The 27,965-nt window shown below is 45.1% G+C and overlaps 2 protein-coding genes, 1 long non-coding RNA gene and 1 other non-coding gene across 6 annotated transcripts; 1 reads left to right on the top strand and 3 right to left on the bottom strand.

Annotated features, from left to right (window-relative positions):
- The first annotated feature begins 65 nt into the window (after window positions 1–65).
- Window positions 66–12,885, top strand: alpl (alkaline phosphatase, biomineralization associated). Of its 3 annotated transcripts, none has more exons than XM_061832172.1 (13): window positions 66–190; window positions 4,866–4,974; window positions 5,141–5,288; window positions 5,938–6,057; window positions 7,063–7,178; window positions 7,483–7,657; window positions 8,020–8,195; window positions 8,753–8,893; window positions 8,976–9,045; window positions 9,129–9,263; window positions 9,819–10,010; window positions 10,088–10,207; window positions 10,710–12,885. In XM_061832172.1, exons 3-13 carry the CDS (start codon window positions 5,210–5,212, stop codon window positions 10,973–10,975), a joined length of 1,590 nt encoding a protein of 529 aa, XP_061688156.1. In that variant the 5' UTR covers window positions 66–190; window positions 4,866–4,974; window positions 5,141–5,209; the 3' UTR covers window positions 10,976–12,885. The 3 variants fall into 3 exon arrangements, with proteins under 3 accessions (XP_061688156.1, XP_061688157.1, XP_061688155.1); XM_061832171.1 differs by lacking the exon at window positions 66–190 and adding an exon at window positions 3,972–4,108; XM_061832173.1 differs by lacking the exon at window positions 4,866–4,974 and having other exon boundaries at window positions 111–190.
- Window positions 3,902–22,034, bottom strand: LOC133507285 (uncharacterized). The gene is made up of 4 exons (XR_009796783.1): window positions 21,903–22,034; window positions 21,548–21,639; window positions 5,209–5,328; window positions 3,902–4,040 (listed from the first exon to the last, which is right to left on the bottom strand). It is a non-coding gene; the product is annotated as an uncharacterized LOC133507285 (long non-coding RNA).
- Window positions 22,035–22,276: 242 nt separating this feature from the next.
- On the bottom strand, window positions 22,277–22,348 carry trnap-agg (transfer RNA proline (anticodon AGG)). Its single transcript has one exon. It is a non-coding gene; the product is annotated as a tRNA-Pro (tRNA).
- Window positions 22,349–23,983: 1,635 nt separating this feature from the next.
- LOC133508076 (guanylin-like) lies at window positions 23,984–27,442 on the bottom strand. The gene is made up of 3 exons (XM_061833784.1): window positions 27,345–27,442; window positions 25,420–25,618; window positions 23,984–24,134 (listed from the first exon to the last, which is right to left on the bottom strand). The coding sequence occupies exons 1-3, from the start codon at window positions 27,411–27,413 to the stop codon at window positions 24,067–24,069; spliced, it is 336 nt and encodes a 111-aa protein (XP_061689768.1). The 5' UTR covers window positions 27,414–27,442; the 3' UTR covers window positions 23,984–24,066.
- Between the last annotated feature and the right edge of the window lie 523 nt (window positions 27,443–27,965).

Raw genomic sequence — 27,965 nt, 5'->3', positions numbered from 1 at the left:
ACGGGGGTTGCCAATCGCTCTCTCCCCACAACCCACTCAACCCCCCCACCCCCACAAAAAAAAAAAAAAAAATCCTCAGGACAACCTCTCCCGGCCTTTAAAAAGCACCAAAAGCGACGGCAAAGGGGGCAGGCGCATTCATTCCTCGGTGAAACATTCAAGTGCAACGTTTGATGACAGACTTTGTGAAGTAAGTGGAACTATGGAACTTTTTTTGTTTTGTTTTGTTTTGTTTGTGTGCTGTGATAATAAACAATTGGGTAATGAGTACTTTGAGTAATGATTACGTCGGTGCAGCATTGACAATGTTGGATGTGTATGTGCGGCTTTTTTTTTTTTTTTTTTTTTTTTGGTTTTTAAGGCAACGCATGTTTGACTTTTGACTTCACTCTCCAGGCATGGTCGCCTCGTGCCGTGAGTCAGTCGGGCGACGTTATCTAACGGTGCATTTGCGTGCTCACAGCCAAGTCGGTTCCTTAATGGCAGAGTGCGCGGACTCAACATCAAGATCAAGATCAAGTGATTCAGATAAAAACCAGTTAGATGTTGGTTGTAGTTGTATTTTTTTTTTTTTTCAACCGTTGACTTCGACTTCACGGTTCACAAATGTTATCAAAACAAAATCTCCTAGATATATGATCTACGCAAAAAAATGAGGATGTTAAAATTAAATCATATGTTGCCCCCCCCCTCAAAAACAAACAAGAGAATGATATCAGTACTGAATTACAATCCCACTGGCACTACAAGATTGACATGTAAAAAAAAAAAAAAAAAAAAAGTTTTCTCATTCTATGGCGCTCCTCATTTTTTGATATGTTCTTCCAACATAATCACAGGGCCAAATAATAGTTTAGTGCAAAATGCTTTTGCATAATTCAACCTGAAATTATTTAGAGCAGCATTGAATTGATTGATTACCAGTATTTAATTTTTTAAAAAATTTTTAAATATAGAGATTCCAGTATTCCCCCGATGTAAATATAGCCACGTCCAGGACATAGAAATAGCAAGCCGACGTTGATCTCACGAGTATTTTTTTACGTCCACTTGTTATTCGTCAATTGCGCGGAAGTGCGAATTATGTGGCTGATTCTTCGGACCTTCTGCCTGCTTTTTTCTGTTTGTCATGACCTCCAAGCGTAACGTTTCAGAAGCGATGTAGACGTGCCGTATACGTGGCTGGTTCTGCTTTTTGTGACTGTGTGGCCCTGGAAAACGTGGTTGTTGGAGATGGATAATAGTTCCCCATATGTTGCAGTGATTTATTATTATTATTATTATTTTATGCACGCTGCTGTCATGCCCTCGAAGTGTGCTTTCGCGCAGCCGCTACGGCTTCACATATGCAGATAATTCCAGGCCCGGCGTTCTTCTTTTGCCCTCCTTCGATCCAATTTAGGTAGCACGGCGCGCTAATGGGTAGCAGGTCTGCCTTGCACTTCTGAGGGTGTGAGTTCGAATCTCATCTCCAGGATGTCTTCGTTTCCCCTGACATCCCCCCAAATGCATTTGTGTTTCCATCAGTCCATCTTTTTTCAGAGCTGCTTATCCTCAATAGAGTGCTGGCCCTGAACTGGTTGTCAGCCAATCGCGGGGCAGAGAGAAACAAACGAACGAACGAATGTTTGTTTTTCGCCACGCAAGGCACGGCGAGAACATGCTAACTCCACACGGGCGGGGCCGGGATTTGAATCTTGCGAGGCCAACGCTCCAACAAGTTGCTCCACGGTGCCACCTCCTTCAAAACAATATCAGCAATGCGGCCGTTCGGGTCGATTGGCTGGTGTACCGAGCTTGGTTGACTCAAAGCGAGCCGGGATTGGCTGCGTGTCACGTTGCCCCCGTCAAACCGGTCCAGAGCGAACGGTCGGCTGTTGCCTTTGGAGGTCATTTGGCGTGAGCGCTCCAAATCCTAATCCCACTTTGAGGATTGAGCCCGAGGTGACTCTGACAGCGGCGGCCGTCGTGCGCTTCCATCTCGCCGCCATCTGAATTTTGCAGACTTTTCCGAGCGACCGGTGACGCCATGGCCGAAGTGGTCTACCACGTGATGGTGACCACCGGCCTGTCTGCTCTCCTGCTGCTGGCCGTGGTGGCTCTGCTGTGCTTCTTCACGTGCCGGCTGGCTGGATCGCTGCCGCTGGGCGGACCGGGCACCTTCTGAGCGGGGCGGGTCGGTGCGTCGCTTTTATTTGTTATCGGGTGTGAGTTGCGCCCGCCAGTCAGGCAAATTTAGAGCAGATCGGTTTATTTGTCAAATGCTGATCCCTGTTGACATGAGACCACATTTCTGATGTCGAAATTGAAGTGGAGCAAATCAACAAACATTTTTTGTTTGGATAGTCATTATTTTCATGCTTGCATGATGTTGAGACACTCAACTAGCAGATTCTTAGAATTTCTCATTTGTTTTTTTCCACCCCAAGTAATTGTCTCTCTCTGTCTATCTCGTCTTCTGTTACATCAGAGCGACAAATGATTTAAAACAGGCGCGTTACACTCATTTCTGTCGAGGGCCACATAATCGTTTTGACAGTGAAACCGTTCCTCATCATATTCTTTCGTATTCATAACACAGCGAGGGTTAAGGCGACAGTTTCCTCCACTATTGATCAAGTTAGCATAAAAATGGGACAGGTTGCAGAAAAATGCCATTTCTCAACATTGTTGTTCATTACATATACAGGGAGTCCTCGGGTTAAGACGGTCTCGACCGAAGACGTTTCGACTTTACAACGCCCGTCCGCCATTTTGTCTGGCTAACGCTTGTCCGTGTTTGCTCGTCGGGAGTATGGTTGCATTTTTCGCCCTCCGTTTTCGACATTATCGGCACAAAGAAGAAAGCTGTGTCCCTTAGCTGTGCTTTTGCAGCCAAAAGTAAATCCATGGCCATGGAAACGAAGCTCAAGATCATAAAAAGATTGGAGAAAGGAGAGACATCGCCGACACCACCGAGGCTTCCGTTGCTCCACCGCAGTGACAATTATTAAAGAGAAAGCCCGTATGTATTTTAGCGCATGTGAAGGGTTCCGTTCCTACGTCGGATATGACGATCACAAAACAAGGTTCTCTGATACGTGTCAAGATGGCGAGGACTGACTCTCAACAGTAATGCCAAGTACATCATCTCATTTATTTCAATGTATTTGTTTTTATACAAAGTATTTTGACGCAAATTCTGAATTTAATGGCGGAATCCGACTGAAATCTAAATTGGAGTTAAGTCGCTACTGCAGGAACGGACATCAGTCGAAGACCAAGGACTCCCTGTACTGTAACAATTTGAAATTTTTGGTCAGATTTTAGCTCGAGCACACGTGATAAACATAAAATGAGATGGGCAGGCCACATCTGGCTCCCAGGCCTTGAGTTTGACACCTACGGTTCCAAATCTTCACAATTGATGTCACAAAGCTTGTTGAGCCTGTTATGCGGTTACTAACTTTAAAGAACTGCCAGGAAACATCCTTGATATAATCCTGTACGTACTATCCAAGTAATGCATAACAAAAGACCAATTGGTATGTCAAGACGATTACCATTCACACCTATGGACAATCAAGAGTCCCAAGTGAACACTACCGTAAGATGGAGTACTCTCAGGAAACTCAACACAGGAACAAAGCTGAGATTCAAACCCAGAACCGTGTTGCAAACACGCTAGCATCGCTGGCTAAAATGCTACCAAGCCTTCGCAAAAAGGAATCCTACCCGAGTGTAAAATTTGTGCGCGTGCTCGCGCGCAATCGATCACTGGGTGTTAATCGGCTTTGTTCCGGCCCTTTAAGCTCTCGGCATTACGCGGCTCAATCCCATTAAAACAACCTTGAAGGCTCCAAAGGCCGAGGAAGAAAGAGGGAGAGTGTGGATAATTGGAGCTGAAAGGCTGACCTTTTCTAAAAAGCTCCCGTTGTGAGCGCTTTCCGGCACAGCGAGGAGACTGCGACGACCTCTTTGGAGATGCAGAGCGTGACGCGGGGCCCCCGGAGATGCTGCATCCTGCCGCGAGGATATCGCTAAAGCAGATGTTGACCAAACTTGGCAGCAGGAGGACATAGGAAGACCCTCATTACCTTGATTACCTCCTTTCCACGCGCCGGTGCCGGTGTGTGGCGTTTTCGATTGAATTTGATTTATTTCAAAGTCTCGCCGGCGAATCAGGTTTAATAAATAACCCGCCGGGCAACATTTTGACATAGCTACATGGGTAACATTCTTAACTGCCACAAAAGTCTTCATACAAAAACAAAAAGGAACCGGAATTTGCCTGCAGAGACAAAGTCGAGTGTCTTATGTAAGACTGGTTTAAACTGTATGTGTCGATTATTATTATTATTTTTTTGCAAATTACTCGATTTGGATCTGGGTCATGATGGCAGACTTACAAAAATGAACATGGAGTTGGATCACTTCAGATCAGAACCAGGCCTCACTCTGATACAAGTCGAATATCTGATGGCGGTCGACTTTCCATTACTGCTAGCGCTAAGAGTCCTCGCTTGGCTATTACTAACAGTTTTCCGAGCTTGGAAAATGGATGGATGGATCTTTGGGGGAGGGGCACAATTATTAGAGTTCTATCGAGCAACAAACGAGACAGGACGAGGCAAAGAAAACCCAATGAATTCTGTTGATCTATGCTAGCTAGCTAGCTAGCTAATGACGCTCCCGACGTACCACATTTCAAGGTTCCCAACGCTGCACGGTGAACTAGTTTGCTCAGTGGGATTATAACATTTTGCTGTACCATAATTATGACTTTACTACCGCATTAGACTACAACTGTTCTGGTGGGAAATAGCCTTCGTAAACCGAAGACGCCGTCTGCTATTTTACTTGTGAGTTCATTCATTTGTTTTTAGAAAAGAAATTCTGAACAACAAGAGCGAGACCTCCCGTGTTGCTGGCTGATAGCAGAACGTAGCGAAGAGAGTTTTCCAAAGCATGCTGTGGTTACAACCCCGAAGTAAAGTAAGTCATATTGCTTCCCGGTAATTTGACCCGAGGCGTGTGTAATTAGCCAACAGAGTTAGCAACGAGGATTCAAATCCCAACAAGGAGGGTTGAGTGTCAATTATACAACGTTCCTAATAGTTTTTCTTTCTACAGTCTTACGCTGCTGTGTTTGTGTTTGCAGGTTAGGTCATCATCATCATCATCATCATAATCAATATTTTTATACCCAAGAGACAAACGAAACGTCACCATGAAGTGGATTTTGCCGCTTGCCGTCATCTGCTGCAGTCTACGAGCTGCGGCGTCTTGGGGCCAAGCAAGCTTTCCTGGTATGGTAGTGAGGAATTCGTTGTTCATCACATGATCACGCTTTAAGGTCATAGGCATGCATACAAAATATATATAAAATATCAATTTCATGACATATGCATATATAATGTAAAATACAAAAGAAAAGTATTTTTGTCTATGCCGGTGACTGGCACAACAATTTAATGCTGCCAAAATAGTAACTGAACCTGCATGGATCTGTTGCCATTCCTTACGTCTCCCCCCCCCCCCACCGCCCCCATCTACTCCGGGGTGAACAGATTTCGTTACCATGATGACGCGGCACATGGTACGGTAATGCGAAGTGCACGTGTTCAAATTGCTTCTTTGTGGGTTTTCTCCTCCCACCGTCCAAAAGAATGCATGGAAGGTTCGTCGAAAAGTATCCATCCATTTTCTTAGCTGCTTATCCTCACAAGGGTCGCAGGAGTGCTGGAGCCTATCCCAGCTGTCAACGGGCAGGAGGCGCGGTACACCCTGAACTGGTCGCCCGCCAATCGCAGGGCACATAAAGACAAACAGCCACACTCGCAATCACACCGATTTAGAGTCTAATTAATGGTTCATCGCAAAGTTATAATATAGAAAAATGAATTGATTTGCCTTCCTTATTCCTTCACATTTACGTATGTATTTCTCACACATTAGAGCAAGAGAAGGATCCCAACTTCTGGAGATCCTGGGCCCAGCAGACTCTGAAAAATGCACTGATGCTGCAGCAGCTCAACCAGAACCGAGCCAAGAACCTCATCATGTTCCTCGGAGACGGTGACTCACCAAGCCGGCCCGTACACAATCGTGAACCAACGTTGCGAAGTTGGATCAATTTTTCCCCAAAAACACATCGATAGTCTTAGCTAACAGGTTAGCACCAAGTGACACAGGAGCAAACAAACACACTTTACACAAACGCTATGGGTCATAAAACTCAGGAAAACATATTTTGGCATTCAGACCAACTCACGTTGACCTCTTGGACTTCTTAAAAGCAGATGAAAAACACCAACAAATTAAACTGCACAATAACAAAATGAATATGACACGAGACTGCACCAAAGTCATGCGTGAGCACAAAAAGAGCAAATTTTTGCCGCAAATAACAAGAGGATAGCCCCACCCCAAAAATTGCCAGTAGGCGAATTTCAAAATGCCAAACCACACGGGGTTCACTGTACTTTAAAAAAAAAAAAAAAAAAAGATTCTGGGACAGACGGTAGCTCGGGCTTGACTGACAAAGTCGAGAATTGCGGCCACGCGGCCTCAGCGCATGAACCCAAACTGGACCCGCAGCGGAAATCGGCTCAGACGTTGTCGCCTGCGAGCGGTGAATGAACACCGTCAAAACCAAACGTCGTCACATGCTCGCCAGCGGAACAATAACTCGAGTCGCTGGTCGGGGGCCCCCGCGCTGGGCCTGTTTGGGACTCGGAGCGCATCATGACATTCCTGTCCAGCGCGGCGTGCGCTTCATTCATGTAGAAGCGATCATATTTTGTTCTCCCTCCATTTAAAAAGAGCGACCGACGGGAAAAGTTCCGTCACTCACTTCAGAGAACGTGTGGAAAGGTTGAGGTGGTGCAACTGCGATGATTTATGGACACGTCTCTTCCTGAAATTGGGATGAATCAGAGCAGAAATAAGCCCGTTGTCGACGCGCTAAAAGATCTTTAACACGGGACTCGGTTAATGAAGCGATTTATTGATTTGAAATCCTCCCGTGATGCGGACAACAAATGCATTGTTAACGATTGACCCGTTTGTGGCGTTTGAAAGGGATGGGCGTTCCCACGGTGACGGCCGCTCGGATTTTGAAGGGTCAGCTGAGCGGACGCCCCGGAGAGGAGACCCAGCTGGAGATGGAAAAGTTCCCCTTTGTGGCTTTGTCCAAGGTGATCGCTCTCGCTTTGGTATCGTTTGTCGTCGTACGTGCACGTACACAACGCCAGTCTCCGAAAGTGGGTGCACGTGAGGTAGCCGAGCGGCCTCGCCGCTTTTCCAAAGGAGGACCTCAGTTTTAGCACCTGCGTCCCAGGTTAAGTCGCGATGTTCAAGTGACTTCAAAACCCAAAGCCCCTCCCTCCTCGTTGTCCTTTGAAGCAGTTTTCAGGACGCTTTTAAAGCTCCGCAGGGCAGCCAAGAATCCGCCGAAACGACTTCCGCGAACTGCGCTAACGACCGATGTGATCCGCGCAGACGTACAACACGGACGCGCAGGTGGCCGACAGCGCCGGCACGGCCACGGCCTTCCTGTGCGGCGTCAAGGCCGTCGCGGGCACGGTGGGCGTCAGCGCCAAAGCCGTCCGCTCGCAGTGCAACACCACCGAGGGCAACCAAGTCACCTCCATCCTCAAGTGGGCCAAGGACGCAGGTAGAGTAACCTTGTAAATCGTATTGTAGCATTGCGAAGATGGCGAATTTGTGTCGCCCGCGTTGTCCTTTTAGCAGTCGGTACGGAAATGCCATCCAGTCATTTTATTTTATGGCGTGCCTCATTTTGTCATCCGACAAGTACCCCCACCCGTCCTCCGTTGTTGGAATACTCGTATTGCTACATTTGCAAAAGTATCCCGTGGAGACTTTCAGTCAATTCTAATTCACATTTTCCCAGAGAATGTTGTGACTTATATGCAAAATAATTGTCGCTTGCTGTCATTTTTTCCCCCCTCCTTGTCTGACTGCACGTTAATAAATGACACGGTCTGCGTTTCGAACCTCCCGCGTCCGCCGCAGGCAAGTCGGTGGGCATCGTGACGACGACCCGCATCAACCACGCTACGCCCAGCGCCGCCTACGCCCACAGCGTGGACCGGGACTGGTACTCGGACAACGAGATGCCGGCTGAGGCGCTGCGGGCTGGCTGCAAAGACATCGCCAGGCAACTGTTTGAAAATATCCCGAACATCGACGTGAGAAACCGCCACAAATAGAACTGGAAGATGGCCACATTGTAAATCTAGCGTATTTCCTCCCTATACCGCCACGGGCAAGAGTAACGGAGCGGTCAAAAGATATCAGGGACTAAATTGGAGATCTGAACGAGGCTCTAACGGGTCACATCAAGACTAGCTTGGTGAGAGGGTGGAGAAAAAAAAAAACCTCCTGCCATTATTAAAAAAGAGGGAGACACGAAGTAATGACCTTCAGTTCCAAAGGGAAAGCCAAGGGGAGAGCTCTAGTAATGATCTGAGGGTAATCAGGACTTCTTCCAGTCCACACCCCTGAAAAATCCAATCACTGTGCCATAATGGACGACAGTACCCAAAGTTAAAAATTCAGCGGTACTACTTGTACGTGTCAACAGAGAGCGTCTCGTGGTTTTTGTTCTTGATAGCGGGGGTGGGGGGGGTGGGGGGTTGTCCGTCCACTTGGTTACAGCGTGACCAGCTCCACTTAAACTCTAAGCCGGTTCAGTTCAAAGAGCAACGCGTTGAACCGCTTCTTCTATGTTGCTCCTGCTGTTCAGGTCGTGATGGGCGGAGGAAGGAAGTACATGTTCCCCAAAAACACTTCAGACGTGGAGTACCCCGACGTCGCGAAGCACGGCGGCACGCGCAACGACGGTCGGAACCTGGTGCAGGAGTGGATCGATAAAACCAAGGACAAAGTAGACATATTCAAAGAAAGGGATACAAGCACGGCTTAAGTCTCGGGGTTTCAAACCAATTTCTATATCGGTTGTTGTGCAGAAAGGCCATTACGTGTGGAACAAGTCTCAGCTCCTGTCGCTCAACCCCGCCAACGTCAATTACTTACTCGGTGAGTTTTGGGGCGTTTTCATGCGACTTTCGCCGAGGCTCACGATGACGCTTCAGTCGCGACATGCCGTGTCTCCGTCTTAGGTCTCTTTGAACCGGCGGACCTCACGTACGACCTGGAGAGGAACCTTGAAACCGATCCGTCGCTCACAGAGATGGTGGACGTGGCCATCAAGATTTTGAGGAAGAACCCAAAAGGATTCTTCCTCTTTGTCGAAGGTACGTTTGTGGGACCTTTTGCAAATGCACCAGAGTTTGTTTTAACGATGCCTCCCGACTATTTCTTGTAGTTATTGAGAGTTCATTTGGGGGATTTTTTAAAACTTTCATTTCTTTAGCTTCCGGCAACAGTAATAAGGTGTAAATCCGTAGAAAATGGACGGATGTGTTCTGTAATGGACCGGTGACCAGTCCAGGGCCAAAGTCAGCTGGGTGGGCAAGGCTGGTATCCCATGACCCGACTTAGGAAAAGGTTTTTATTGGTACGAACTACGGGCTGAGTCCTGCGATTTTCTGGCGACTACTTTCAAGTGTGCAGCATTTTTTTTTTTAACCAAGTAAGCCAAGATATGTAATGATTACATGCTTGTTTGTCTTAATGTGGTCCATGAGTGACTTGGGACCGTTGAAGGGTGTTCACAGCTTCTCTTGCCAAAAGTCAGCTGGGTTAGAATCCAGCTCAAAAGGAGCTCCGAATGAGGACTAGCGGTAGAAGTAGGATTTAGAAGACCAAAACAACAATCATAGTGAGCGATTTGATGGGCTCCCCTTCAGGCGGACGTATTGACCACGGTCACCACAGCGGCCTGGCCAAGATGGCTTTGCACGACGCCGTAGAAATGGACCGGGCCGTCGGCCGAGCGGGCCTGCTGACCAGCGTCTCGGACACCATGACCGTCGTCACCGCCGACCACTCGCACGTGTTCAATTTCGGAGGTTACACGTTCAGAGGAAACAGCATTTTCGGTAGCCCGCGAACTCGATGTTTATCCGCGTGCCGGAACTGTTTGCGTGCGTCGGGGCTCTGAAAATCCTTTTTGCAGGCTTGGCCCCCGAGCTGAGCGACGTCGACCAAAAGCCCTTCACTGCCATCGTGTACGGCAACGGACCGGGTTACAAGTTGGTCAACGGGGAAAGGGAGAACATCTCCACTGTTGACTTTGGTAGGCACTCACAGATAAATGTTACATCACGTTCTACGTTTGCCATAAAGTACACGTGCACGCGATTGTGAGCTGAAGATCAAAATGTACAGTTTGAGCCAAGAACGTCTGCTTTTATGCCAATCGGTTGCGTCCTGCTGATGACGCTGTGACACTCTCCGAGAACGACCCGCTTGATGCCTCGCAATGGCGCTGTTCATCGAGAATTAGATCTTGTCTTGATCTCAAGATGTCAAAATGTAATCAACGCGTTGAAGCGGGCTGTTTGAATACCGATTCTAATCGAACCGTGAACTTTTTTGGGGCTATTTGTGGACGAAAAACCCACTGTGAGCTCGAGAAGTTCAAGAAAAATATGAATTCATGCTCACCCCCGACAACGCTCCCCGACTTTGCCTATACAAGTAATTCAAAAGTCGCCCTTTTGCCGTGGATCTCCTGAGCAGGTGTACCGAAGAAATTGCTCACATGACGATGCGTTCTCGCCCCCCCCCCCACGCAGAGGACAAGCACTACCAGGCTCAGGCCGCCGTGCCGCTCAGCTCCGAGACCCACGGAGGCGAAGACGTCCCCGTGTTCGCCAAGGGCCCGCTGGCTCACCTGATGCACGGCGTGCACGAGCAGAACTACATCCCGCACGTCATGGCGTACGCGGCCTGCATCGGGAGCAACAAGGAGCACTGCGCGCATTCCGTTTCTGGCCCCGGCACGCGGCCCCTCTTCCCCGGTGTCGTCGCCGCCCTGGCGGTCGTGCGATTTCTGTGTTGACATCTGGGATTTTACTGTTGTCGCTCTTATTCTTCACACACACACACACGTGACAAACATAGCATCATAACCTCCACGATGTGTGGCGTCGCCACTTGATTTTAAGAGTTCCCCGATGGTATATCTGTGGCAGGCGCCCTGGCAGTGTTTCCCGACCTTTATTGAGCCTACGTACATTTTTCGCATTCCGAAAAACTCAACACTCCAACACTGACCTGGTCTCAATTTGCTCCAACATTGACTTGCTATTATGTGAAATTTGGGTCTGTTAAGTAAAACGTGAGGCAATTGTAGAATCAGAATCAGAATCGGCTTTATTGGCCAAGTGTGTAAAAAACACACGAGGAATTTTTTTGTTCGTTATTGTTATGATTTGTTTTTGGGACTGAACATAAAATATCTCACAAGCGTGAGAACACGCTTCATATTTTTGTAAAGATGATATTTTTTCACGGGACACCGAAGAAGTGACGCGTGGCAGCAGTTTGCGCACAGCTGGTATCACGACGTCAATTTACTGTCAACACACGGCCACGAACATCTAAACCGCTTGTAGTCAAAAGTGTGCGCACCCCATCCTCGGTGAAAAATGTCCAAACCGGGTCCATAAGGTCCCAAGTGCACTGAGTTTTGTGAGCTATTTTATTTGTTGTAAATACTTTTCAGACCAAATGAGTGAAATTGGAAAATAACTCTTTGCAATAATGTGCTTGGGCACAGTGGTTGGGACTCGCTGCATGAAGTTGAAGTTGGCAGATTGATTGGGTTTTCCCGAGAATTGGCTTTGTTTTCATTTTTTTAAACCATAGCCAAATCTACCTCTTGCACGTTGAGATGATGAGATGTGGTCTGTGCAAAAAAGACTTTGTAGTACTGGGATGAAGTCTGATAGGTCAAACGCTAGCTTTGTTTTCACGAGTTTCCCCCGCAGCAGCCATTTGCACAGAGTTCACATACAGGAGAAATATGACATTTCGATGTACATACTGTGCATATTTATTCTTTTCTTTCGTTTCTTCTTTCCTCATAATGGCCCCATCTGTCTGTTCATCCTCCATAAACCAGGAAGTAGCCTGTTAAAGCTCTGTCCACACATTCCGTTGTTTAAAATCTGAACCAGAATCTGACAAGGGGAAAAACAAAAGTTCCTACTGCGCTAATCGTCCCGTGTACTTGAGATGACCAACAGGGCACACCACACATGTATTGATAGCTAAACCGAAAATCCTGAACCTCTTGCCCCACCCAAACCGCAAGTCCGGCACAGTACCGAGACAACTAGGTCCCAATAGTCTTTTGTTCCGCAGCTCGCCCCAAATCTGCCATCTGACGTTTTGAACAGCTTTAATATGTACGATTGTCGGTGCAAACTGTTTTCTGAAAGCATCGGGGAGGAAGTCTTAACTGACCTCACTCCAGAGGATAATCCTTTAGGAGATTCTTTTAGAGAGATCCGATGACTCGGCCTCCACTGTGTGCGTTTCTTTCGGCTTGTCCCTTTCGGGTTTCGCCACAGCGCGTCATCTCAGATGAACGCATATATACACCTTTGGAATTGGAGAAAAACCCCAGAATTCTGCGCAATGATCTACATGTGTCTCCCGCGCTTTACCAACAAAAATGCACGATTGATCTTGCCATCAGTTTGGAGGTCCAGCGGTTTAGTGAGTGACACTCTGGTTCTTTATGGTTATGGCTGCGTTTCGAAATTTTCAACAGCGGGTTCGTGTGAAAAGGGCCAACATGTCTCGCCAAATTTCTCATGTGCTGTACTTTTCCATCTGCTTGTTGTGGTTCGTGTGTCATGTGACCGCGGGGTCCTCGTGCTGGATGGTTGGGCTGATCGTTGGATGCGAGGTGTTATAATTACAAACTGGTGTCCAATAAAAATCTCGATTTTGTGTCATCATTCACACAATAACGCGCTGCTGCTTCCTCTGACCTCTGGTTCCTGTTGGCACATTTCCCAAGAGCGCCCAACCCGCCACCCTCCACAAAACCACATGCCAGAGGCATAATCACAACTCCGTGCACACCGCTGTGAATTGCCTCCTGGCCCTTTTCGCCCTCCCCCTCGGCCCGACGGCCGTAGTTACGCGGGCAACGGCGGGAAAGCGAGAAGGCACCCGACTCCCACCGTGCATTTTAACTACAGGGGGAACCGCAACGTACGACAGCGTATGCAACGGACGCCGATCTTGCGCTGTGCAAATTCACGTGAGTCAAAAATGGAGGTTTTTAGTGTACTGGTTAGTGCACAAGAATCTCAAGCGCTAAGACGGTAACGGCATGTGTTTGAAGCCGAGCTGTGGCCAAACAGCGCAGGATCGCCAAAGTTACGACGCTGCAGCATTTCCAAAGAGCAATCCGCTATGCATCAGACGCTGTTAGCTAATCGGTGTATTGCGTAAAACTTGACTTGGTTGTGCAAAAAAAGAAAACCAAAACTCCCGAGTTGGTTCGTGGAGGAACATCCGGAGGACTTGCCAAGTTGAATGAATGCCAAATGAAGCCGCCGAGCATCTGCTCCCCTGAGCCTTCACTGTTTAAACCCCCGACGACAACACAGGATTTAATTGCGGCGCAATTACGAGGACAAGCGCCTCCTCTTCGTTTTCTCGCGGTGATGAATTGCTGCTTGAAATTCTGCTCAAAACAGGGGAGCCTTTGTTGAGGCAGCCCGACGAGCGCCTCGCAAACAAACCGACGGCGTTCATCTCGTCCTTCTCGGCCGCAAACGAGGGGCTCACTCACACGCTTTTCACTTGTTCTAGCAAATGTTTCTTTGAAATACGTACGACGATTATTTTTCAACTCGGCGACTTTCGCAGTCTCCGCCGAGACTCCCTCAAAAGTCAACAGGAAAAGGGAACGCGTTCTGGGATTACTTTTGTACTCAGTCATCCGGTCTCAAGCAGCACTGAATAACACCGGGGTTCACTTGGATGTGGTACAAATTTGGTCGTTCTCGGGACGAAATCCCTCGACTGCGAAGAGGAAGCGGTGACTTTCTCCTTTTCCCTGACAGGACCGCCACAGCAAGTCACTCGCATCAATTGTTTGGCACGGTTTTTGCTCCGGACGCCCTTCCTGACGCAACAGGCCCATTTTCAATCCTTGGGAGCGGGACTGGCTGGGAATTGCTGCACTGACCGAGAAGGCAAGTTTGTGCTTGAAAATGGCAAAAACGCAACTCCGCAGCGAGACGACAACCTCCCTGCATCTGACTTCTTCAGCCGAGCTACCAAATTCCATTCTCTTCAGTAAAACTGAATTTGGTTGCTACATTCTGGAATTAATTCGAGGTTTGTGTTTTGAAAATGACCCATAAAACGTTGGTGACAGGCTGAGCCCACACTGGAGAAAAAAAAAAAAAAAAAACCCAATCTTTTGTAATAGAGCGTTTCCCCTTGGAGGCAGCCGGAAAGCGTTGGCCTCGCAGCCGTGAGGACCCACGTTCAATCCCGGCGCCGCCTGTGTGGGGTTTACTTGTTCTCCCCTTTTCTCTCCTCTATCGGGACACCAAGGCTTCGGTCTTGGTCTTTGGCTTGTGAAAGATAGTCAGTTCACGTATTTACGAACAGCAATTCTCTTTTCTTTATTGCCAAAAAAAAAAAAAATTGTCTGAGTTTTATTGTGATTTAGTTGAAGGACATTTTGGGTCATCCAGTTATTTACCTGCTTTAGACAGCAGCACAATACCTCAATTGAACTGCAGTCATATAGGGACACTGCCAAACATCCGCATAGCTGTGATTGTCAAGATTCAAGTTTTGAAAAATTTGACCCAAGGGTAGCACATACAGGCTGAACAGCCTTAAAACCCTAAAAATGCCTTCAGGGTCTGTTATGCATTAGGAGCTAAGCATCTCCTGGACAAAGCCGGGGAGAAGAAAAAAACGCACGGTCCGTCACTTCTGGACGTGTCCGGGTGTCCCTTGTAGTCCTTAATTTAGGTTTCACTTATCCCTTTAGTTAGGTGAATATTCTCTCTCGTGTTCCTTTTAATTATGTTTCCTTTCTCGACTAAATTATCTTTCTTTTCGTTCACCTCCCTATATACTAAAATTTAGAATAGCCAATTATTTGTGTCACCTTTTAAAGACAATTGGTTTCAACCCACCTTCAAATTTGTTTATAGCATTCCAATTAATAAAACATCGATCCGGTCGTTCAGTCGCCGGTAGGCTCCTTATGGATGTCGTGTCCGTCCCTCTCGATGCGTACATTCATTTTTTTTTTAAAATCTATTTCAATTGATTATTTATATATGGTTTTAGAATTTAGAGTATGCCCACTAGCCAAATTGTACTGCCCTGCCTCCTTCCAAATTCAAGCCATTCACAGGCAGGGTGGCAATTCTTTGCCTTATTGAGATAAAAAAAAAAAGTCTCCTAACAGGCCGCAATCAAGGAAATGACACTTGTTTTTTGTTGAACGCATAAAACATGTTCCCTCTCGCGGGCAGCAACCCAAGACTGGGACGTGTGAAGTGGTACACACTAGAGATATGTTTATTGATTAATTCTTAATCTAGAACGACACTGACACATTAATAACACTGATGGATTAGCATTTTGAAGACAAACTTGGTTGCATACTGAGCTTTGTTCTCTCGGGAAAACGCTCCATGTGTACTTGAGGCTGCCATGTTGGGTCAGGAAGGAAAGGGAAGTAACTCTGTGCTAACTTTGACCGATGAGTTATCCTCCCCTGATACCAAATTATGGCTTCAGATTAAAACACTTCAATATTTTGATATGCTGAAGGATATAATGCTTGAAAATCATGACGTCCCAAAAATGGGACGCTGCCCACGAATGGGATTAAACAAAATTACCACCATCCTGCATAATTAATGAAATTGATACATAAACAAAGTAAATAAAGAAATTTAGATTGATTGTGGTTAGGGTCGGGGGAAGGGGTTAGCATCGCGGAACAGGTAAGTATGGGTAAAAGGTAAGTGGTGTTGGGGTTAGGGATACCACAGGGAAATGGTTGTGGTTAGGGAAAGTGAATCTGTTTTTCTGCCAATTAGCTCATCTAATTAACTGACTACATAAATAAATGGGGTGTGGATGTGGTTAGGGTAGCGGATAGGGTTGTTCAACAGGTAAGTATTGGGTAAAAGGTGAGGGTTAGGGTAAGTTGTTTGAGTTTTAAGGATGAATCATCACATTTTTTTTGCTGTTTTTCTGGGCGCACAGGTGGTATTTGGAAGAGAAACAAGAAGCCACTCCAGGGAAAGTCAATTTTTGACAGAGCCCTGGAAAAACAAGCCTAAAATGGCTGACTGGATGAATAGTCAATGAGTTGACAAGTTTGAATCTTATCATAAAAATGAGACAATTCTTTACTGTAAACGGATCTCGTGTAAACAGGCCTTGAATAATTTCCGAGCAGGGATGCAACAAATATTTAGTTCAGACTAACCGATTGGAGAAGATGACATTAGCAGAGGATGTTTTGACACGGATATTTGTCCGTGACAAAAATGTCGAACGTGGGAGGAATCCGCTGCTGTAATAACAAGATAATCTCCGTCTTATACTCGCCTCTCTAGGACTGACCATGTTGGGTAGGATTCGAAGAATGACCCCAAGTTTGGATGTTTTGGAGACAAAGTTAGACAAAGTACACATCTAGAGGAGCGATAGTGAGTACAACGCTAAAAGGAGAATCTTTTTCAAGTTGGGTAAAGCAAAACATAAAAACAATACGGTGGTGCCTTGAGATACTAGTTGAATTTGTTCCGTCAACATGCTCATATCTCAAAACACTCTGATCGCAAATCATTTCCCTCCATTGGCATCAATGGAAAAGCCATCAATCCATTCCAGCCTCCCCAAACATCCAGCAACATTGTTGAGGAAAACATGGCGCTCTTCAACATTTCACTTGATGGAAACAGTTTTTAAACAGTTAAAGCGATGCTCAAAAAAGTTAACATTTTTTTTTTTGCTTCAATGCATTGGACCGCTCCTTTTGGTGTGTGTGGCTTGGCCATCTGATGGCAGTATAATGCGCACACACAATCAAAACTTGAAAAAATAGGCTTCACACAAGCAGGATTTTTGAGGCTGATCATCAAGTGGCGAGTTTCAAAAACGATAACCGATCACATGGTGGATCAACGAGTCCATTGAAATGACCTCTTCATTGACTGTATCTACTTGTGCACTTAATTCTCCCAAAAATATGTTCACAATAATGACGTCATTGACCGAATCGGTAAATTATGACATCATAACCAATTCTGTTCGGACATTATTTGAATGAGTGTATCTACTTATGCGTCTTGAGTTCTTCTTTGTCGATTTTGACTTTGGCTGCAGAAGAAGAAACAAAACGTTCGTAAGAGCAACTGGAAGTTGAGGGTGCTACGCAAAATTTACGATTTTCAGGAGATTAAAAGATAATTTTCTTCGCAAGGTTGGAGTGCACGACAATGCTGAATAGTTTTTACGTCAAGCTTCAGCTACAGACTTATTCAAGGAATCCCTAAAAGTTATTCAAGGATTCCCCGACCCCAACGGGATGCCTGGCACGCGCTGCAGTCGCATAAATAACACTGAAAAATATGAACATTCGGCAACGTGTACTTATTATTAAATGTGAGCCCGGCAGGCAATGAAAGTTCCGCCTACGAGTGACACGGCGGCGACGATAAGGTGATTATCGGGCGGGCTAATCTCGCACTAGCGCAGCACGCGGCTCTTCTTTCCGCGTCCATCTGGATTAAACGGGACTCGTTAGTTAGATTGATGAAGCGCATTAACAACATTTTATGAGCGCATAAAGTCTGTGCCTTTCCGAAAACGATCATTTGGAATACAGCATAATCTCCATCGTTTTCCCGATTTGGATTCTGTAGCCCATTTTTTTTCCCCCCCAACCAAATTCCATGTTCATAAGTGCAAAAGGCCTCACAGGCTGAATTTTGGAGTGGCGTGATCGGAGTTATCGGCTCCACGTGTTGAAATTTGTCAAGAAGATAATAGAGAAGTTTAAATATATAAATCCACGGCAAGCAAAAGATGCTTAAGGGCAGCATAAATGCTTGAGAAATTCTCTGCCCTTCTGAAAATAGACAACATTTTCTTAGAATAAACTCGTGTTCCAAGCCAAGAGTTCAGAACTCCAGGACGAGTTTGTCTTGGGAAGAGATGATGACGTGATCGTGAAGGTGACGGCTTTCCTTTGTCCTTTGGGCCGTCGCTGCTCCAGACTGTTGAACTGATTGACGGTGACCAAATTCCAGGTTCCTAAAGTCAAACTGGCCCAAACTCGGTGAAGAAAATTGACGTTTTTTTGCAATCTAGCGTCGGCCATCTGTCTATCAACTTTCATGTATTTCAAATTTTCCGGACAGCGTAGCGGAGAAGTTCCTGGAAACGGCCAAAAGGACCGTAAAATGTCAGACGTTCGGTGTCCAGGATGTTAATCGTTCTGAGTACGACGGCGTTGCACATCTGGAGAGCAGATGCGGCCGGATTCGTGGTTTGATGCGCGTGTCGCAGTGATGGCGAAGATTGGGAAAAGGGGGAAAGTACGCAGACGATAAGAGGACTCATATTTAAGGAATGAGGGGGAAAAAGAAAAAAAAAATATTATACAGCGGCACACCAAACAGAACAGCGCACTGAATTGGGTTGCTGCATTAAGTTGTGATGCAAAAACTCTTTCAGGCTATGACTTTATGTTTCTATAAAGTACCAGTTTACAGTGTGCTATTTTTCCTTACAAAAAAAAACAAAAAAACCCAAAACAAAACATGAACATTTCTCTTTTGGGGGAGAGGCCGGAACAGATTAATGGCATGCCTATTCATTTCAATGGGGAAAGATGATTTGAGATACTGTATGTGTGTGGTCACAGAACAAAATGGATTTGTATCTGAAGGCGACCCCCCCCCCCTGCACACTGTCAAATCCCACAAATAAACAACTGCGCAGATTTTTTTCCCCCACAGAAAAAGAGCGCTAGCGTTAGCTCATCTGATTGCAATGCCTGCAGTGCACGTTTTCTTCTTGCCCTCAGTCCTCTTCGGTCACAACAAGCGCAGGCATCGAAGTCAAAAAGGGTGACCCCCCCCCCATCCCCCCCCACTTTTTTTCCTCCAGTGCTGTTGTCGTCGTGCTTAAAGCTGAGGGTTTTTTGTTGTTGTTGCTGTTTTCTTTCATTTTCAAATGTGACTGCGACTTCTTGCCTTCCACAGCATTCGAAATCAGCAATTTTCTCGCTGACGACTGATCCTGTCTGGCACATTTCAAACATCAACTTTATTTATTTTTTTTTTTGGGGGGGGGGGCGTTCAAGTTCTTTTGATCAGATTTACTTTTTGTCACGCTGTTCGCAGTCCAGCTTCCTTTTCGTTGCCGACTGCTCCATCAGCCCCTTCCTCGTATCTTGTCCAGGCAGGTGTGCCTCGTTGTCACTTTGCTCCCTGCTGGTTTTTTGGTCCGTGTCGCTCCATTGTCATCAGACGTTGCCCTCGGTGCGATCGATTCCCGCTCGGTGATGGTGACGATATCTGCCCTGCGACTGACTGGCGACCAGTTCAGGGCGTAGTCCGTCTTTTGCCCGAAGCTAGCTTTCCTGCAACCCTTGTGAGGATAAGTGACTCGGATAATGAGATGAGACCCTCTTCCATGTTTCTTGTTTTCCTTTTTGAGACTTCTTTCTCGCCTCGCCAGCTTTCCTGCACTTCGGTCCTCCAACTTTTGCCTCCCCAAGATCCCACCCTCACAACATTTGCCGTCTTGTTCCAGGGATGTTTGCCAAAAATAAGAAAACTAAAAGAAACCAAACGCTGCCTCAATCTCTGTAACGGATCCCTTCTGTGTCACCTCACGTGAACCCTTTAAACACACACACACACACACAAAAAAAAAAAAAAATCAAATCGCTTTCTTCCCTTCGTACTTGTTTGCTTATGCGCGTGATGAGGGTGCGGCGTCACCTTATCTCGAATAACAGCTGGCCAGCTTTCAAGGTAAAATGAAACCGAATGGAAAAAAAAAAAAAAAAAAAAAAGTCTGCAGGGAAGGAAAGCGAACCGTGCCAGTGTGTACGCGAGCGTAACCCGAGGCCCGTTTCCTATTTTTGTGCTCCGGATGAGAAACGTTAACGGCTTCCATTCTCAGCCCCTTCCCGTCTTGCACGTACGATGCCGGCTTGGAATCGGATCGACGGATTTCGGCAAAGCGGCGCCTCCAAGTAGTGCCGCTGAGCTAGAACCGAATCGTTGGGGTCCATGTCGCCACCAAAAGCCTTTGGTGGGCTTTTCATAACTCCACAAGCGGCTAAACATTTGCACAAAAACCAAAACATTGATGAGGCTTGGGTGTACAGTGGTGCCTTGAGATACGAGCGACAACACTAGCGGGTAACTGTCAGACTTAATTTCGCAAATATTTTTACCCAAAAGGAGCCGTTTATTGAACGTCAACATGAAACAAAGAGAATTATGCGGCGAGGAATCCGAGCTAGCGCATTGCCTCCGAAACCTTGATGCTAACGCACAACGGCAAACTTCGGAAGCGCAATTAGCATCGACGTGGCTACGAGAAGCTCCTTAAAAGATGAACCTGTGCGATGATCCTGGAGGTTCTGATCGAGGCTGACAATTGGATTTGTTCAAACTGTTCTGTGCAAGACATTTGGTTTGGGGCAAAAAAAATGTTTTCGATGACCCGAACACGCACATGTTGACAGACACGCTGCCCGGCTTACATTTCGTCGAAGTTGACGGCCGAGTATTCGAGTTGCTCTTTGCGTGCTGTGTGTGTTTTTTGTGACCCCCCCCCCCCAGGCTCTCCCCCCAGGCCGCCTGTGAACTGTGCTGGGAAGATATCCCAACATTTTGACCCTGAAGTGGATAAGCCGGAGCGGGGCGTTCTTCTCTTATCGAATAACAAAAACATGACATCCAGCATTCCAAGATGCGCAACTCGGACTTGGAAACTCGTCGGGCGCTTTGACAGAATGTCCGGAACTTTGTGCGAGATCGAACTTCCCACTTTTTTTTTTTTTTTGTCTCAATCAGAGATTTCTGACTTCTTCCTCACGACCTTATGGCTAACGGTCATGGCTAACAGGCTCGCAGTGTGTTTGGAATGGGTTTGAATCTCTTCTCTGGCTTTCCTGCGTGACGTTTGCATGTGCACGTGTAGCCGGGACGGTCCGCGGAACCCTGCCCAAAACCGCGTTGTGTTCTGGTGCATCGAGGGACACGGAGGGACACGGAAGGACGCTGGACGCCGTGAATGCTGTCGGACTGGCGTTTTATTCCTGCATCATACGAAATGAAATCAAGAGTGCGAGCCGCGTAGCGTCAAAGTTGCAGGAGAGGTGGATTCGCACCCCCCTCCAGAACCCACACTCACATACTGCACACACCTGCAGGATGGAGGAATAGCCAGCTTGCTTCAATACTCAAATACAAATACAAATACAACACAGTTCGTTATGTCAATCATAACTTTCACAACACCAAACATTTTGACACGAAATGATGAATAAAAGTTAAAAAAACAACTTTTTGTTACCGCGGCCTCAGGTACATACCTCGTGCAGTCAGAGTCAAGGCAGACTGACGACAGACTGGCCGGACGTTACATGAATTTCCACCATTTTTTTTTCAAAATAAAAGCGATGACCTTGCAAATAAAGAAAATGTAAAGCATAAAGCCAAAAATAAATAAATATGTCAGATTGAAAATAAAATTACAAAAGTGAAGATAATCCAAAACACAACGTGAGGGATTTTGATAATATTAATGAAAAAAATAACCCAAATATATATATTTTTTTCTCTTGCATGTTACATTTGTTTTTTTTTTCTCCCTTTTCCTTTTTTAACACTTCAAGTTCCTCTCAATAGTCCAAAAATATGTATGTTCCGTTCATTGCAGATACTCACTGCTTGTGTCTTGCAAGCAGTCTCAGTTGAAATAAAGGAGAAAATGGCCGTCGATCCTGTTTTTGTTATCTTGATCTTTTTCTATCGGCTCAGTTGGAACCTCGCCAATGAATGACAACGGCGTCATTTCGATGCAACTCGTGTTGCCTTCGCGCAACTGAGGGGGAAATAAACGAGTCACTCCTGCCCCCTGGCGGTTAAATTGCAAAACGGACATTGCAAAACTAACCCGAAATAAAGAAGTCAATATACAAACCTGTCGGAAAATGACTGCTGGCTTTCAAAAGCTAACACCTTAATAACATCTCTCTATTTTCTGGAACTTTATTGCTCTTTTTTTTTTCTAAAAGAAAGGATGAAGATAGCAAAAATCTGGGCTCGTCCGGGATTTGAACCCGGGACCTCTCGCACCCTAAGCGAGAATCATACCCCTAGACCAACGAGCCATATTCTACACGAGAAAATCGGCAAAAATAAACCCGTCTCCCACTGCGGTATCGTTGCGAGAGTTCTCAAGCATTTCCCTGCTAACATTTCACTATTCACGATCCTTGTCCGGCACGCTTCTTCTCCTGATCTTGTCCTGCAACATCCATATTTAATATTTCTTTGTTTGTACATGTGGAATGATTTACTTTTCTCATCTGTTAACAGTTGGGGCTTTAATTGTCTTTGTCTCCTTCCCCCTTACGTAGAAATTCAGTTTTTTTTTTTTTTTTTTTTTTAAATGATCGACTCTAATCCTCAATGAACTTCAATTAAAATATGAAATCAGAGAGGAAGCTCAAAAAGTTTGCTGGGACACAATAAAACTGTTCCGGCGTAAAGAGGATGCGCCGCACACAGTAGTGTAGTAGGCCTCAGTGTTGATCAAAAAGGAGGCAACAATAAACTGTATTTAATATTGTTATCCACTGCTCGGTTCAAAAAGGACCACGGAATTTAAAAAGGGGCAAATAAAAAAGTTTACTCAAGTAAGGAGATGAAATGTTTTGCACTTACCATTCAAATAAAAACACACCTAAATGTTTGCAAACAAACACATGCACTCATTTAAAAGCAAATGTGCAAAAAAGTCACGTATAACTGAACGGTACTGAACTGTCATAGGCACGCAGCAATGGACTGGACCCAAATGCAGGACTCCGAGGCAAGGAAATGATGTTATTCCAGACGAAGGTCATACACAAGTAAGCAGTCCAAAAAAGGTGGAAGCGCAAAAATGCGAGACTACGGGCAAGATCCAAAAACATGAAACGAGGTCCGGTGACTATGAAGCCAAACTTGAAAACATGAACAAAACCAAAACTTGACCAGGATGGCACAGGAACGCTGTCACGAAGGGAAGCACTCCAAAACGCTTGCGTACAATATGCACAAAGACAACGAACTGGCAGATCAGATGCAAGGGACGTACTGAATACTTAAATGCTTGTTCTTGTCAGCATCCGTACGGCGCAAAGGGTGGGGCTTCTGCCAATGGGCAGCTCCGCCCAGGGCAGCGGCTTGGCCACGCCCCTGACACGTCACGAATCGCCTGTCCTGGATTAAGAAAAAACTCTCAAGTACTGTGAGACGATGCAACCGTTTTGTGCACCACCAGGGGGAGCCCACACTTGAGAAGAATGTAAAAAATGATGACAGTACAGCCAATTTGGAATACGATGAAGAGAATCCTAACAGCCGAAGCGTTAACGAGTTGCATTATTACAGTTTTATTATTGCATAACAAACCTCAGAAGTCATTTTGAATGGCATTCACTCACTTCCGGTTTCCATAAAAGATTTGAGATTTGTTCCGTTCTGAACGTGAACCCTGATTTGAGAACCGATGGAGGTGCCGAACTGCCATCTTTGGTGTACCGATACGGCGATTGACATCTGCCTTTCGTGCGGTTTTGCCACAACAGATCAAAACTGATAGAACGTGTCAAACGAACAAAAGACGAGCAGCGACCAGGAAGACATATTTTTATTATCAAAACAAGGAAAACAATAATAAATTAAGAGATGGCGAGAAAAGCGAGGTGATCATTACAATGATTATTCGATGCACTATAAACTTTACTTCATACCTGACTTATATTTTTTTTAAAAATGAAAAAGTATGGATGCACATGATGATGATGATGATGATGATGACTTATTTGCAAATTCATCCTCACTACAGGCATCCAAAGCACGACGGGTTGGCGCAAACCTCGCACGGGTCCGAAGCCATCAGGACGTTCACTACAAAGGAAAGATGACAAAAATAATAATATAAAAATATTGCAGATTAGAATGTGTGAGGAAAAAAAAAGTCAATTATCCGAGAAAGGTTCTGTCAGGAAAAAGAAAAAAAAAATAATTCTTCTGGAAAAAAATGTTTTAATTTTACCATAAACATGTCAGAATAATATGGTGTGAAAAGTATAAGAATTACGATACCCCCCCCCAAAAAAAACTATGAGAAATTTTATTTATAAGAAAGCCCTTAATTTAGAGCAAATAAAGTTGTCAGACAGCAATTGAAATTTGAAAGGAAAACTGTTTTTGTCGGTTCTAATTTTACATTTTTTTCGGGAGGAATTTTGAGCACTACAATGGGCTAATTCATTATTTTCATTTATTTTTTTGTTGTCATTTTGCAAGAGAGTGAGTTACATTGGTACCTCTGCTTACAAAATTAATCCAGTCCGCAAGTTGTTTTGTAACGTGAATTTTTTGTAAGTAGAAGCACATTTTACATGTAAGTTGAAGTCATCCGTCCCAACACCCCCGCTGCCAAAAATAAGCATTCAAAGTACATAATGTAAAGAATAATAACAAAATTACGTTCATCTACCTTTGCCATCGGGCGACTATGCGAAGAGAGCGTGAGAGAATGAAATGCATTGTGGGGGACGGAGAAGCTAGCAAACAAACGTTTGACAGCAGAGAGAAAATATCATTCCAGTAAAGATTTCTGCGGGCCACGGTGGAGAAAGATGACTCAACTTGCAAAAAACACAAACGAAAAAGTTGTACTTTTCCGCTGTGTGAAAGCGTGATTCGAGTGTCCAAGGGAAACGCAAAGCATCACGGGTAAAGACTGACATCCCTCCGAGCCAATGGGATGTCAGGAAGATGCTACGGTGACCGCCACTGGGAGAGCAGCTCTCACACGCCGCACAAAAAAAGATACAGGAAGTGCATCGTGGGGAAAGATTTGACGTCCCTCCTAGCCAATCGGATGCCAGGAAGTTGCTAAGGTCATAGCCAATGGGAGAGCGTCTCTATCGCGTCACTTTCAAGCAAGATACAGGATGTTTACATTCGGTGGATTTGGGGAATCCAGTGTCTATTTTTTCCTTCGTATCCGGAATTTTCCTTCCTAACTAGAGACAACATTTTTCCCAGGAGGCTTTTTTGTAACCTGGATTTTTCGTTACTCGGGACGTTTGTAAGTAGAGGTATCACTGTATGTATTTGTGATCAATTTGGCCCTCTGAGGTTGCCTCCCCCGGTGAATATCGTTCAACGGTGAGGTTTTTACCAAGTCTGGAGAAGACTCCGGCGGGGGCTTGTCCTCGGCACACCGGATAGAAGACCCGCGGGAGGGCGGGGTCGGCGCACACGGCACTCACCGGGGGTCCGACGCCCGGCGCCGCCCTCGTCCCCGCCCTCGGCCCCGCCTCGTCCAGCAGCGTCTTCAGCTGCTTGACCGCCTCCAACGGGAAGCTTCTGACGCCATCCTGGGACAAGAAGAAGAAGAAGAAGAAGAAGAAGAAGAAAGAGTTCAGACTCCAAAGCATTCGTCATACTTCGCTGAAATGAGCAAACACGAAGGCGAGGACCGGACGGCTTGTTTGGACCCGGGTCGGAATGTTAAGTGAGACCTTCAAGAACCGAGCAAACATGACTGGCGTACTTTGTTTACATTTCACCCAAACCTTTGGACAACAACACGCACGCGGTGCCGCTCTTTGGATCTCAACATGGGCTCCATATTGAAGATTCTTTTATTTTTACCTACAAAATAAGTCATACAAAAAAGTTTGACGATTTTGATGAAAACAAAAGCCGAAGCCTTCGTGACACAAATGCAATTTTACAAGAAAATTTAAAATCCAATCAATGTATTTTACGCAAGAAAAAAAAAAATCACAATTTGACGAGAAAAATAATTATTCCCCCAAATAAAAAAATACAGAAATTATTTTAAAGTTAAGTGAAATGCAATTTCCAAGATCTATATATTATTAAATTTAGTATTATTTACGATATCTAAAATTATTTTATTTTTACCTATGAAATAAGTCATACAAAAAAGTTTGACGATTTTGATGAAAACAAAAGCCGAAGCCTTCATGACACAAATGCAATTTTACAAGAAAATTTAAAATCCATTGAATGTATTTTCCTCAACAAAGAATTCACTATTTGACGAGAAAAATAATTATTCCCCCAAATAAAAAAAATCCAGAAATTATTTTAAAGTTAAGTGAAATGCAATTTCCAAGATCTATATATTATTAAATTTAGTATTATTTACGATATCTAAAATTATTTTATTTTTACCTATGAAATAAGTCATACAAAAAAGTTTGACGTTTTTGATGAAAACAAAAGCCGAAGCCTTCATGACACAAATGCAATTTTACAAGAAAATTTAAAATCCATTGAATGTATTTTCCTCAACAAAGAATTCACCATTTGACGAGAAAAATAATTATTCCCCCAAATAAAAAAAAAATCCAGAAATTATTTTAAAGTTAAGTGAAATGCAATTTCCAAGATCTATATATTATTAAATTTAGTATTATTTACGATATCTAAAATTATTTTATTTTTACCTATGAAATAAGTCATACAAAAAAGTTTGACGATTTTGATGAAAACAAAAGCCGAAGCCTTCATGACACAAATGCAATTTTACAAGAAAATTTAAAATCCATTGAATGTATTTTCCTCAACAAAGAATTCACTATTTGACGAGAAAAATAATTATTCCCCCAAATAAAAAAAAATCCAGAAATTATTTTGAAAGTAAAATGCCATTTCCAAGATCTATATATTATTTTATATTTTACAAGATAAATCGTAAAAACAATGTTGGCGATACAGAAAAATAAATGGCTTTATTAATTTTATAAAAACATTAAATGTATAATTGTATTATCTAAAATTAATTAAAATAGTTATGATTTTTATAAAATTAATTACATTTAATTAATTCAATCAAACCAAGTCATCGTCACTGTTTTACTAGAAAAACATCAACATTTTCGCAAACTCCAAAGCAAAATTTACATAACAATCCACAAATGTACTGGCGGGGGAGGAAGGAGTGGGGGGGGGGCGATATTTTTTTCCAATTTCCCCAAGATATTCATTGCATTTTTTTTTTTTTCTCGGCTGTCAGCCCGAACGCATCCAAGGACACCGCCGGCGAATCCCAAAGAGCGACGCGGTACCGACCTTGACTCGCACGCGGGAGGCCGCGGAGCACACGCACAGCAGCAAGACCAGCTGGAGCGGACTTTTCATGGCGAGGCGACGCAGAGATGCTTCCGGGCGCCGACTTCCCTTCTTGTTTGCGTCCTGCGGGGCGGCGCCGACGCTTATAAAAGGCGTGCAAACAACGATTGGCGGTCATTGATTTATAGGTGCAATGAAGGCGCGTGCGTGTGTGCGTTGCTCATTTGGATCCTCTTTTTTCATGTTTGGAGCGTATCCCGACGACCTGCTGTGATGGCCCTGATCCGTTTGTTCACCCTCCAACAGTGGGAAATTAATCCAAGGGGTCATCGCCATCACACCGAGGTCACGCGTCCACGCTGACGCAGCGACTCGATGGACGAAATGCGCTCTCATCAATTTCTTTGCACTACCGTCAATGTTCTGAAGGAACTTGTCAGATGCGCTGAACGATTTTGAATCGCGCACGGTCATCGGATCGCGTGCGTGAAGGGAGCCCCGGTCGGTTATCGTGATGACCCCCCCGGCTGGGCCGAGATGCGCCCGAGTTCTCATTGCGTGATCCGATATCTCCGTTATATTTCCACAGAAATGGCGGAGTCGGCCTTTCGACTAAAAGTT

Source organism: Syngnathoides biaculeatus, chromosome 10, assembly GCF_019802595.1.
Source record: "Syngnathoides biaculeatus isolate LvHL_M chromosome 10, ASM1980259v1, whole genome shotgun sequence".
Classification (NCBI taxonomy): Eukaryota; Metazoa; Chordata; class Actinopteri; order Syngnathiformes; family Syngnathidae; genus Syngnathoides; species Syngnathoides biaculeatus.
This window is presented reverse-complemented; position numbering and strand designations above follow the sequence as displayed.